At 41.4% G+C, this 14,355-nt stretch overlaps 1 protein-coding gene across 1 annotated transcript; it reads right to left on the reverse strand.

Moving 5' to 3' along the window:
- Positions 1–42: 42 nt before the first annotated feature.
- got1 (glutamic-oxaloacetic transaminase 1, soluble) lies at positions 43–5,143 on the reverse strand. Its single transcript, XM_084948465.1, has 9 exons — positions 4,884–5,143; positions 3,294–3,475; positions 3,086–3,209; positions 2,685–2,797; positions 2,491–2,595; positions 2,175–2,325; positions 1,693–1,858; positions 1,442–1,584; positions 43–1,247 (listed from the first exon to the last, which is right to left on the reverse strand). The coding sequence occupies exons 1-9, from the start codon at positions 4,990–4,992 to the stop codon at positions 1,108–1,110; spliced, it is 1,233 nt and encodes a 410-aa protein (XP_084804591.1). The 5' UTR covers positions 4,993–5,143; the 3' UTR covers positions 43–1,107.
- Positions 5,144–14,355: the final 9,212 nt, after the last annotated feature.

Consider the following 14,355-nt stretch of genomic DNA (forward strand, 5'->3'; position numbering starts at 1 on the left):
TCGGTGCTTATATGCAAACACTATCACTCAGTTTCACACACATCTGTTTGACAGTTTTTTATTGAAGTAGTTCATTCATTTGATCAGAATGTCTGAGGACATTTTCATTGCTAAACAATACGTCTGTTTCGTAAATGCCCTGCGTAGTAGTGCGACAGCAACCTGGTTGATCATTAGTTTGTTTGTGCTGTGACAAACGAATGTTGCGTAACAGTGCCCGGCTGCTATGAACAGTCAACATCCACTGGCAGGTACCTGACAGAACCAGAAACATCAAAACCCTTCAGCATGCAGTGACGACCCCAGGTTCACGACACCTGTTCAGAACGCTCAGTGTCATTTGTGCTCACTGAATGTCAACTGGAAGCAAAAAAAAAAAGACTCTACAAATACAGATTAAATGTGAGGTCATTAGCATAGAGCCTTGTCATGAATATGATTACATAGTTCAGGCTTAAATCCTCCTTAGAACATTTGTTCACATTTAATCTAGAAATGACAAACACTGCCTCTTCATTCTTCATTCATCGTCGGGGTGGTAAACACAAATATACAGATTAGTCATGTTAATATTCTCTTTTTCTCATTCCCCTTAACAACTCTTACTGCTGTCCACACAAATACTTATATTTCACACTTTGAATGGATGAGTCATGAACAGTATAACATTTTTAGACTGTAGAGTCAGCGCTGCTGAGGTAACCGTAATACAGCCACAGACTTGCTTCTAATGATGCATAAAACTTGAAATACCAAACACATATTTTGAGCTACAAACAATACATTGGGGACTAAGATAAGGGTGAAAAATTATGAACACAATTACATAAGTACTCCAGAGTTTGGAAAATTGTGGCTCTTAAAAAAGATCCAAACTATCTTTGTGCAGTCTATAGAGAACTTGGTCCCAGCATGCATTTAGCCTAGCATAGCACAAATACTGAAAAAGAATGAGAAACCAGGGGCCTGTGGGCTCTCTGTGCACAAGAGAATTTGTATTTGCTCCAGAAAAATCTGGAAACCTGGATGCAAACACATTCCCTGTGATCAGGATGGATCAGGAATGCAGCAGGAAGTGGTGAGAATTGGAGATATGGTGCCGTTCTTCTACTGGACCTTGGTGACGGCCTCGTGGATGGACTCGGCCACGTAGTCGATGTTCTTGGTGGTTAAACCGCACATGTTGATGCGACCGCTCGCCATTAAGTAGATATGTTTCTCCTTCACCAAATATTCCACTTGTTTGGCTGCAGGAAAATCACCAGATACTGGTTTAAGTTTTACTGACTGTGTTTGAATCTTTTAAAGATCTTTTTAAAATTGAACCCCCAAAAACTAAAACAACTTGGATGCCATGAAATTGTTTGTTAAACTGACCAGTGGAATGTGCATTTTTACAGAGCTGTGATTGTGTGCAGAAGGAAGTGATTGCTGTACTCACGGTTGAGGCCTGTGAAGCTAAACATGCCGATCTGGTTTGTGATGTGGTCCCAGGTCCCTGGTGTCCCCAAAGCTTGGAGCTTAGCTTTCAGCTGAGACCTCATCAGCAAGACCCTGTTAGCCATGGTCTTCACATTCTCTTGCCTAAAGTCAGAGAATGAAAACACTCTGCATGTCTGATATCGACTGCTTTTTAATATTGCCTCATGCACAGGTATGAGTCATCTTTTAATGATGCTATTTTACACTTACCATTCACTAAAAAGCTCAGGTGAGGTAAGAGTGATGGTGACAATGCGAGCTCCCTGAGACGGTGGGTTGGACCAGGTGATCCTGACAATCTTCTCCATCTGGGAGAGAACTCGTTTCAGGTTATCTGCATTGCGAGCCACAACGGTCAGGTTGCCCACACGCTCGTCTGATGGGACAAAAACATGTCACAGTTAAACAATACAGCAGCTAATACCTATTACCTGATGTGTAGGTGCAGTATCTGATAAACAGCTCCTCCTCTGGTGAATCTGAGACTGGCTTAATTTGAATTTTGTGGCTATTCCTTTCAATTTAACAGAGTTTTTGATGTATTCTGTGCACATTATACTCAGCATAATCTGAAAATAAGACCGATGTATATTAAGATTACTCTTCCTGCAAAGTTTAATCCCTGCAGTTGATTTAGCTTGGTATTTTCTGTAGATTCATACCAAGCACACTTTACACACAGGATCACTCACTGTAGAGTCCGAAGTTCTTGGAGAACGACTGGGCACAGAACATTTCAAAGCCCGAGGAAACAAAGTAGCGCACCGCCCAGGCATCTTTCTCCAGACTACCTGAGGCGAATCCCTGATAAGCCGAGTCAAAGAACGCAAACAGCTTCCTCCTCTGGGAGAGAACCCGATAAAATATCAAAGGGTTATCATACTGAGATAAACACTGTGCATGCAAAATAATATCCTGTTTAAAATGACACCTTTTGCCAGTAGTGACAGTTCAGACCACAGTACAGACAATTTGTATATGTTTGCATGCACTTTATACGCATGTTACCATCATAACTTCAGCGATTTGTTTCCACTGCTCCTGTGTGGGGTCTGTGCCTGTCGGATTATGGGCACAAGCATGCAGGACAAAGACTGAGTGCTCTGGACAACTCTGTGGGAAACGGAGATATGAAGACGCAATGTGAAACCCAGAAGACCAAAATGTAGTAAGTGAACAGTATGCTGCCACGCAGTACTTACTTCCAAGTCACCAAGGAAGCCAGCCAAATCAAGGCCTCTTTTCTCCGCGTTCCAGTACCTGTACGGACGAACATCCTCGAAGCTGGCGCTGCTGAACACAGCATTGTGATTTTCTGAGAAAAACAGTAAGAAAAACTCTGAGGGCAGCGTTCGATTTTTATCATTGCTTTCTTTAGATAAAAGAGTGAATAATGCTTTTTTAAATACTCCTCACATCCGACCTGACAATACAGCCAAGCTCACTGATAACATGCAGCTGTAACAAGACATTTATCAATAGAACACTTTATCAACAACTACAGTTTAAAGTCTGGGGAAAGTTCACAAAACAATCTGTAAATTAAAGTCCTCTACAGGTGTGTGCTACTTCACTGCTTGTTTGTGTGTGTGCTTGAATGTACCCCAGGTAGGTGCAGACACATAGATGGGTGTTTTGGTGTTGTTGCTCCCATTGTAGAACCGCCTTAGAAACTCTGCGCCTATCTTCAGAGCACCTGTACCACCCAGACACTGGACAGCCCCGACCTGGCAGTGACATTCGAACAGTCAGTTTAAATGTAACAACATTAGAAATTCAAAGAGTGTCGTTTGGCTTTTGACTCCACAAACCCTGTTTTCCTGGATGGCAGGGCTGTTGTCTCCCAGTACTATTTTGGAGGCTGAGGATCTGAACTCAGGCAGGCCCAGGATGGGCAGGTACTCGTGGTTTAGCCTGTCATCATGCACGATGATCTTCTCCACTTTTTTCACCACCGGCAAAACCCAGGGCTGACCTTCATCTGTCCGATAGGCTGCAAGGAACAATGCGATTTAATGTTACAGAAAAAAGTGAAAGAATGGCTTAATATAGTAGGAAGCGGCCCTTCCCTCCTGCATTGATATTTTGTTTTTTAGTGAGTTTTAAGCAAAAAGAAACCTCTAAGTAAGATTAAATATAACATTCCTTAAATTGCTCAGTAAACAGATACAGCAGACAAAAGTGGTTAGCTTGCGAGCTTAACACCTGTACCTTGGCAATCCTGATGTTTGTGACTTTATGGGACTCTTGAGTCAGAACAGAAGTGCAAAGATCACAGGGTTTTGTGACAGGCGCACTTTCAATATCTGTTGGGTGATTTAGCCAGCTGATGTCGATGATCTACCTTTTTCTCTCTGTTATGTCCACTAGCTGGAAAGGCACTGATTATCTGTAATAATACATCTAAATTAAGATCTAGGGCCGGAACTAATGACGACAACATCCCGCTAAAGTCATGTGTGACTGAAAAGTCACAGAAAAGCAGAAAACTCTTACAGTCAAGGATCTTTTTCAGATCTCTGTGTTTTTTAGGTAGAGAGAAATATGTGGCCTACATTTCCCAGCTGCCATGTAGCAGCTGACCATCTGGAGAAAGAAAGGGATTACGAGGCCTCGGCCTCCTCTGCTAATCACAGGACTCGGGTATCCTTGTCCTGCCAAAACAGAGCTAAGCGATCAATGCTTCTCACACTGTTCCTGTGCAATTCAAGCAGCGAAAAAAATGACTCCTTGCAGAGAGGTTAGCACAGAAAACAGCTGCTCTCAAGGACGAAATGCGGCAGTGGTTTGTTTCGGAGAGAAGCACGACTGAGCTGTAATAAATTTAAACTCCTGCTTGTTCTTGTGTAATGACAGAACAGTAATCCAATCAGCTGCCTGGTCTGCTGAGTGAGAGGTGCAGGATAGCAGAGGACAGAGATGATTCAGCTCTCAGTGTCACACTAATTGCAGAACAAAGATATATTATCAACAGAGCTGCAATCGGTAGTTGGTGGGTGTGTGATGACTGAGCAGCCTGTAGCGCGGCCAGATTAACGGATACTCACAGTCTCTATGTTAATCCGAAAATGAATTTAAGCAATAGCAATAATTACAGCACAGGTGAGCCATCACCATTCTGGACTGCCTGGTGTACTAAACTGATTAAAGCTACATCTAGATAGCCTCTGTTTAGATTTTACAGCTCAGATATCAGTCAGCAGGCTGTTTTAACTATTGCGGTGCTTAGTTTGAGGCTAACAGTCAACTTTGTGCCACTTTCTGATTATAATGACAACAACTTGTTAGAAATTCACATGAGGGCACCATCATACAAACATAGATGAACTCGGTGTAAGACAGGCTGGAGAACTTTTCCCCTCTGGGATACAATGAATGACTGACAGCAATGCACAACTTACCTCCTACTCCGAGGTTCACCTTATTTGGAAACTGGTCGTTATTGAAATCCTGCGTCAACTTGAAGACAGCCACAGGGGCAGCCTGGGGGACTTCAGAAAACAGCGACATTTTTTAAAATATATATATGTATATATATATATATTTATTTGTTTGTTTACTTTTCTTTTTTTTTGCACTGTGGGAGGCTGCGGCAGCAAGAAGACACGAGCTGTCACTTGATCAGCTGGCTGAGCGGGATGATGGAAGACTTTCACCTTCAACTTGGATTTGGTCACTGCAAAGTGGGTGTGAGTGGATTTACCAATAGAAATCGCTCTCGGCGTTGATCCCTGTCAGTTCAAAGGTCAATAAAACAAACGCACAGGCGCTGTTGCCCAATGAACGCCGCGCGCAGGGGATTGAGGAAGCGTCACTGCGAGTGGGCGGTGCATGGGATTAGCGCATTTAATTTCTACGCCACAAGGTGGTGCTATAAACCTGCTTTAAAGCTCATATCTAGAGCATCTAACCAGAGCTTTAGTTGGCATGACTTGGTACAGAAAGAATTCTTCCATTAATAAATAATAGAACACAAATTCAGGTCAGAGCTCACAGACTGATTGCTGTATCATCGTCATCATAAATGTAAATACGAACGCCGGCTGATCAGACAGCTATCACGCTTAGGTCACCACGCTCTGCAGACGAATATGTGCAAGTGTCCTAATCTGTTCTGTCCTGAGGGCCTAGGCTGAGCTGTGGTGTAAACACACTGGCTCCTCTGTGCTCTCCCCACAGCTGTCTGCAGGAGCTGAAGTGGTTGATAAATGAAGGCCACTCCAGCCTGCTCTCCCGGACCAGGAGGGCGACTTTGTGGGAAGACAAGACTTAGTTATGTTTTCTGTCTGGTATAATAAGAGTGCAGTTGCACGGCTGGACTTTAGTTTTTATAGTTCAAAAGTTTCGCATTATGACAAATGATGGGTTATAAAAGTTTATGTGGGGTGAAATTAAATACACATATTTGTCTAGTGCTGAAGTGCTGGCTTTGAGTGTTTTCATGCTACTTACTTTTTTTTTTTTTAATAAATTATTTTCTTTTTTCTATTTTGTTTTAACTGTAAGCCATTTTTAACATATCAAATTAAAAGAGCTTGTGAAGATTAGATTTAAAACACGAACAATACAATCAGATGTTCCCATGCACTGATGGACTGTTATAGTTTAAAATGCTCATTAGAGTACAAAATACAATTTAGCTCCACTTTCTGCATGGACAACATAAAAATCACACTTACATGTCCTGGATAATAATTTGTAATGTGCAATAATTTGCACAAAACATATTTTAAGGAAATATATTTTTAACATTCATTTCTAGATTAGGAATATTTCTCTTCTCACATTAACAAGTGTGCATTTTAGCCTTTTTTGCAAAGGCATCCATACTATATTTGTAACAAGAAGTAACAAGAAGTATTTTGTGACAAACCAGTTATGTTGGTAATCTTATTGTAAGGAGAAGTTATATGTCATTAATTGCTGTTAATGTCTCTGACAGATAAAGTAGAGAACACCACATGGACCAAGCCGATGTAGTTAAGACTGTGCTTATTATATTTCTATACTACCATTGGCTCAAATGACACCACCAAATCTGAAGCAGCTCACTTATAGCGATAAATGCACTGACAACTGTCATCCTGCACTAGTTCTTCGTTTTTCTTTGTTTTGCTCCTGCAGCTTTGCTCTTTTTATTCAGTCCCAGGCCCATCTGCCTTGATTTTAGCTGCAGCAGGATATCTTCACTAAGAGGTTCTTACAGATCTCTTGCAAAATATTTGCCCAGCACTAAACAGAAGACAGACAGGGTTGGCAATGGGTATAATGAAACGTAATTGCTATAGATGATTTTCCCCCTCCCAGTACTTAGTGGAGACCACGAAAACAGAACGGGATTAAATACAAGCAGCAGAAATTTATTGTTATCATTAAATCATGTGATAAATATGTACACAGGTGTAAATAGTCTTAAATATATATTGCTATAAGCTGATAATATACTGATATTATTTTTAAATATTGCTTCTGTTCCTACAGTTAACCAGGAAAAAATGCTTTAAAAAACGTTTGTGGAATCCATTTATTCAAGGCATTCATGCTTTATGACTCAGAGAAGCACTACTATAGACAACCTTTTAGGTGGAGCAGTGGTTAGCTCTGTCTCCTCACATCGAGAAGGACTCTAGATTTGAACTTGCAGAGGCCTTGCTGTGTTTTAGTTTGCATGCTGTCCTTGTGCTTTTGTGGGTACAAGAAGCACTGTGGGTGCTCAAGACAATTCCCAAGTATTTATCTGGATTCTTGCATCCAGAGAAACTGAATCAACGTTCTGCAACACTGTAAGCATTCCTCCTTATACAAATGCATGGCTGTTATATTAATTAAGTGTGAATATGAAGTAATGCTTTTGGATATACATTTGTCAAATGTATTTTCACAGTCTTCACCTCCCACCCTACCCCTCCTAATAAAATAAAATAAATAAAATAAGATAATGATAATAACTAGCAACAAAGTCTAACTTCTGATCTTTCAGCCATGGACAAATCATTATTTAAGCCTTTTTATATCTTTGGTTAAGCCTTATGAACCCCTTACAAAAACATACCTAGCTAAAGTGCTACAGTTAATCCCACACCTTGCTATCACACAACACCCAGTTACTATTTTCCCCAGTGTTTTGTCCCACATGTTGCTAACTTTCCTCACCACTTGGTCCCACCCCCACTCATCTCCTCACTTCACGCTGACAGTAGATGTTTTCATTCTTTCCAACCAGGTGAGGGTGTCTCGTATGTTAGCTATCACTGTCAGCTCTGCAATTATGGGATTTGAGCTCCCTTAGAGCAAGGCTTGGGGGCCTGGGGCGGGGCTCAGTGTGTGCATACAGAGGAGGCCCAGGGCCACGATCTGGGCTGTGATGTGAAGCGTGAGTCAGAGCAGGGAGTGACAGAAGTAGCCTCTGGCAAGACAGTTTCTCCAAAGAGAGTGTGTCACAGCTAGATCGATAAATTACTCAGCCCAACATTCACCTGCACTTTCTCTGCATTTCCCTGAGAAGGAAAAACAGAACATTTGTTTTGGCATCCAGCAGAGTAACACAAATATGACAAAAAAGTCAAAGTGTGAATGGGGTTTTGTTTAATCTGATTTTTTTTTCTCTCTTTAAAATTTTGCATGCAGGTTATCAGCGCTGCTTATAGGAAGCTGACACTAAAACACACAAAGGCACGCATTCAGGCACAAGACAGTCACATTCCAGCTGCGGTATCACTGAAACACAAACAAGAGCGTGTGCGCACACACCGCTGTGCATTCCTAGGGCAAAGTTTCAGCGCCGTTCACATGTTGCTCTGGCCCCGGTGTCTCTGGGTCAGAGAGCTGTGGTGAGTGACCACCTTTTTAGCTTCCCGCCTTGTTTGTTTTCTAAAGACAGTGTCATCAATTCTCTAACAAGGAACTAGACACAGCAACAACAAAGAGCACAGGACCTCCCTGTTGCTCCCTGAGCAGATCAGTGACTGACGGACCGTGCATGCAGTAATAGATATCAGTAATCTCTGTGTCAGACTACATTCCAACCAGAGTGCATGAGCGTTTGTCTGTGCAAGTTTAGGTTGCAAATGTCTTTTGTGCTCCATTTGATATCATGACATAAAATCTCCTTTTTTTTTGTGCATGCAGATTTCTACCCTGCTGACAAAAGATGACAACTGGACTCAGTGAACTACCGTAGTATGAGCCAAGAATACATCCAAGTGCAAACTTAGTTGAATTGCACTGGAAGATGCAAAATCTCAGACATCTCATGCCTAATATTGCTTTGACGGGGTCTGTATGTTCCACAAGTTCAAATGTATGGAGCCCACAGTTAAAAACATGGATGCAAAAAGTAAACTCACTGACATAAGGGCTACACACCATTGGAAGAAGCCTGACAATTTAAGACTGCATGTGCCACTCACGCAAAATAAAACAACACCTAAGCACTATAGTGAGCATATTTCAGATGGATAAGAAGATATATAGTCCTCTTGCACCTGACAATGCAGAAAAGGGCAAACTGCCAGTAGTTAGCTTAACACAACTGCTAGAAACAGATAATAAGATACAGGAAGTCCTATATTTATTTTACATAACATTCTCCTGAAATTTGTCTTAATTAATCAAACATTTCCAAAAATACAGAGGTAAATTAAAACAAACCATTAAAATGCCTTAGCTGTTTTTCTTGAGTATAAGTTGGTATGTATACATTCACATACAGTGAATAAGAAAGTGTACACAGGGCAGTATGCAGTCTTGTAAAACATTCAGAGAAACTGCAGACAAACTAGAAAGCTACAGCTCAGACTCTACAGACGTTAATTAGTATGTTAAATGTTAAAGTTCACGACAGTACAATTATGAAAAGACTGAATGTGTATGGCTTATTTGGAAGAGTTTCCTCTTTCTAAAAAAGGACATGGCAGGATGGCTTAGGTTTACAAAGTTGGAACTTGCACTCATTGAGTCGACATTGAACCCCTCTGAATAGCAAAGTATTGTAGAAACAAATGTGAGGCCATCTGTCTAAAAGCTAAAGCTTCGCTAAAACTGGGTCATACAACAAGACAGTGATTCCCGGCACAGCAGCAAGTCCACAGCAGAATGGATGAAGAAGAAAAAAAATAAATCAAGGCGTTGCAATGGCCCAGTCAAAGTCCTGACTTCAACCTGATTGAAATACTATAGAGGGATGTGCATAAATAAATGCCCACAAACATGAACTGAAGCAATAATGTAAAATATTATAATAATGGGCCAAAATTCCTTCTTAGCGATGTGAGAGACTGATAAACTTAAGCAGAAAATTACAACTTTGAGTTACTGCTTCTAAAGGTAGCTACTGAATCATTGGGTGTACTTTTTAACAGGACTGCATTTGGACTTTGAAGGAATATTAAAAATGGTTGTGTCTCATTGTTTTTCGCTGATGTGGCCTTCAAGCTGGGTGGAACCTCAAACACAAGGTCTACGTTGTGTTGTTCCACTTGATTGATTTTGTCTTTTGACCAACTCAGGCACTTTGGCTTTATACAAATATGCATGCTAAGACACAAAGACAGGAAGTGGAAGACGTTTTTTAAATTTTTTTTTAACCCAAAGTACTTGCTTTTTTGTCTGCATTAGGTAAAGAGACACAAAAATGATAAGTGACAAAGGAAACAAACTTTATCTTTCATGACTTCTAATTATGTTGTATATTTTGAATCCAGATGGGGAGACCAATTCTCCCTTTTGCTAGGAGGTCAAAATTCAGGGTCAGCTACGGATCTGGGACTCTGTATCTTCATATATGAGGATGAATGCCTGCCAGCGCTGGAGCTTGTAGCAAAGTTGTCCGATTGAAGGCCTGGTCAGCTTTGATCCTAATGGTTAATCTGAGCATCAGCATTGCCAAAACCCGCTGCGTGCTGAAGCTGCATTCTTAGATATTTTATACAGTTAGTATTTACAAAAATGGGACTTTATTGATAACTAGTCAGATATTTGCCAAAACAGTCTGTCACTTTGATAGAAATACCACCGCGGTTGCTGGACAGACGCTAATATTTTCTCTCAAGGATGTTTACCTCTGGAAGCCAGGATGCACGCATACTTTTATTTTATGGTAACATTGTCCTTCCCAAGAGAGCTGTTACTGATTCAGCAAGTTAGAGAGAGTTCCTCCAGCAGCAAGCTGAACTTGATTCAACCTTTTGATAATTTTTTTTTAAATTTTTCACCAGCTCTAGCCAAGTGGGACAGCGTATATAAGCAACTAGAGGCACCCACATCCTCTCATTTGAAAGCCTGCCTCCACGCACTGTCTTTATCTGCATTGACTGCGTGGCAGCAGAGAGGATAAGCATATTTAGGTTGCTTGTTTCCTCCCAAACTACATTCCCAACACCGTAGATCATAGATATTACAACCCTTACATCCCCCTCTGTTCACACTCATATATACAAACACACACCTGCTGGGGCAAGGCCGTCTGGGAGGGAATTACAGCAGCCTAATTTATGAGGCCCAAGGGAGGGCAAAGGGCAGGGGATCCAGACTGGCCTGACCTCACTTCCTCTTTTCATGGTCTCTAAGTTAGAACCGTGATACACAGAACAAGGTGTCAGCTCTCAAACAAATCACCCTCTCACTGTCTTTCAAACAAGGCAGCTAATTAGGGTATCTTTTTTCCTAACCTGGTTAACACAATGAGCCCTGAGGGAGTGTTAACTATTATCATAGGCCTGCCTTTGTGGACTATATGGCTCTATCACAGTCCAAAGTAAGTGGGTGAGAACAGGGTTTTTGCTGAAAAATCTGGCCCGACGCGGGCTCGCCTTTGGCCTCCTCATTTCCTCCAATGAGAAGGTGCTGTCATCCGTCACTCGGTTCCAGGCAGCGGCACAATAGCACAGTCTGGGTCCTGGCTACTGACACCACCACATGGGTTGCTGATAAGACTCACCTTCCGGGACCTAGAAGAACTGAGACATTACTGCCACACAACAGTTTGGTCCACTGCCATTCTTTCTGTTCACCATGAAATTAAAGGAAAACGGAAAGCTAATTATGAGCTACATGAGGCGGACACACTCTGTATCTACTCTCACAATCTTTTCAAGTTTTTTTTTTCTGTAATGCACAGCCTCATTATTTACATATTACATGCCCTAATGCAAGATGATGGGGAAAGTGTCACACCCAGTTAAATAATCCTGTTGGACTTGTTGGACATTGGGGAAAACGCACTTGAGCTAATCTGTTTTCCTAAAGTAGCAATCTATTGTTGTTATTGGCTGATTAAGAGCACTTTAAGACAAATTGATAGTCACACTTGAGTTCCTCGTCACACATACAGGCTGTTGGTAGAGCCTGTTAATAATCACCTCCATTGTAAAAGGATTGTAAGTGCTCTTCTACACAACACTGTCAAGTCATAATATCAAACCTTCGTTCTTTCATAAATAAACAGCTGTTTGCATCAACCAGTCAGACACAAAACCCAGAAGCAGCGATGGATGATAAATGTAGTTATTTATTCAAACGTCTGGTCTGTGCTCTGTGCACCCTGTATCTCAGTGGTGTACTGTACACCTGCCCCTCTGATGCCGAAGCCCTGCTTCAGTATACGTTAGACTGCCAGAAATATGGAGATAAGGAGGGAAACAAGAAGAGACACGTTAAGCGCTGCTTGGCAAAACACTAACTTTGAAGAACTCACCAGAAAGTGAATTGTGCGGAGTGACTGAAATTTGACTCCCACGGAGGCAGAAAGCAGATCGGGTTTTTTTTAAAAGTTATTTTTCAAAATCCATTTAATTTTTTTAACGCTTAGGCCTCTGCAGCCTGTGTCCGCTCTGACCTCTGCTGTGGACTCGACCTTACCGAGGCTATCAAGACGATTCAGAAATGAAGATGATGTATTGGGGAGTCGCATTCACCAACGAGTAGCTCCTTGACACTCTCTGAGAGTCTGGGTTTTGTTAAAGGCAGGAAACAGACTCTTCCGCTCCGTAAACACGAGTCTTTACTTGGCCACTTTTGGACTGCCGGTGGCACGCGAAGCCCGTGATGATGGTCAGTTGGGGGCTTTAGAGGACCCCTGCGCACTCTAGGTCGAAAGCGTGGTGACTCTGCTCGGACCCGTGTATACAGTTAATTGTTTTAACCGCGTAATCTCTTTTGGGGTATTAATAATTTTCTCCTAAACACTTTAAATAAAACAAAACAAAGCAACCCCCCCCCCCACACACACACACACACACACACAGCTATTACGCATTTATGTCTATGTTTGGTATTTTTAAATTATTGCACTCATTAAAAAGGAATGGGTAAATATTTGGGAAACAAAATGACCAGATTTACTGCCCTTTGGGTTGCTTTACGAGCTAATTCTATCACATAAATTCCACCTAACTCGCGCAAACTTCCACTGTGTGGAAATTACTTTTCCTTATTAGTAAATCTTGATAAATTATTTAATGTTTAAATTTGCATCCAAGCAGCACTAAGTGACCACTATATTTTTGCAGAGCGCACAGAGAGTTACTGTGGCCTAAAAGCTTTTCTTTTTTTCAGACTCAGTTCAGCTCTTGACTTAAACTACTCCACTTAAACCGGCCTTTTTTGAATAGACATGCATCTCCATGGGAGGGGGTGACGCTATCCATTTCTAAACAGCGCCTTGTTGATGGTGAGCGGATGAGATTATGTGGACATGCTCTTCTTTTCTTTCCACACGGTTTGAGAGCTATGGGTCCTCAAACCCTGGCGCCTGGACCTGGCCAAAGATAGTCGACCAGAAGAGGTGTCTCGTTTCAGCACGTTTATCCCTTAAGCACAAAGGTAAATTAAAATGAAAGCTCATTAATTTACCTATTAATATACAATATAATATAATTATTCATATAATATAATAATTATTATTTTCTTTCCTTGTAGCGCTTGAAGCTGATCATGTATTTATTTATTCAAAAAAGGTTTTTGCTTTCCTTTTACCAGTGTCAAGAGGAACTATTATTGTGGCCAAATTTTCGTGGCCAAATCATCCTAAAACTTCCACAAATAAATAAGCCATAAATAATTCACAGACAGCAATTTAGCACTGAGCATTCTTTATGCCTCTAACGGTTGCCGGATTCATCTCATTTCCCACACTCTCGTTATATGATATTATCAAGGAATTGCCGAGAGGGGAAACAAAGATAGGCCTAACCTTAAAAATCGCCAAATCTGCGATGTTGTGGGACCGTCCAAGAAGTAAGTGAAATTCTTTAAAAATAAAACATAAATAAACGAATAAATAAATATTGGTTCTACCAAGTTAAGTATTTTTGTGGGCTATTTGCATTAAACTACACAACATAATATGCTTTACCTAATTATTACAATTGTGTGACAGCGTTGATGCAGAAACATTTAAAGCATGAATTAAGAAGTTCCTTACCTTTCAAAATATTTCCCAGTTTCACAGCAGTCGATGGCATCAATATTATTTCATAAATTAGGGATAACTTCCTGACATATGTAGGCTACACCTAAATAGAACAGAGAGGGAAAGGGGGAGGAAGAGTGCGAGTGAGTGAGAGAGAGAGAGAGAGAGAGAAAGAGAGAGAGAGAGAGACCCTACCAATCCCTCCCCCGCTTCAGGACGTCACTGAGAGGGAGAGGGCAGCATCTTGGCTGACCCTCTCTCGCTAGATAACTGAATTCAGCCAACCAAATGGGATCGACCTTTCTCTTTCTCTCTCAGCCATCCAGCCACAGACGCATATGCAACTAAGAGGGATGTCACAGCTGAGAGAAAATCAGTTGTCTTCGGTGTGTATGCAAAAACAACAGAGCGCGGCCGTTCCTCGGGTTTACGCACGCCTAATTTTCTTCTTTTGCGCGTCCGGA

This window comes from Perissodus microlepis, chromosome 13 (genome assembly GCF_051167445.1).
Source record: "Perissodus microlepis isolate ML-2025 ecotype Zambia chromosome 13, ASM5116744v1, whole genome shotgun sequence".
NCBI lineage: Eukaryota > Metazoa > Chordata > Actinopteri > Cichliformes > Cichlidae > Perissodus > Perissodus microlepis.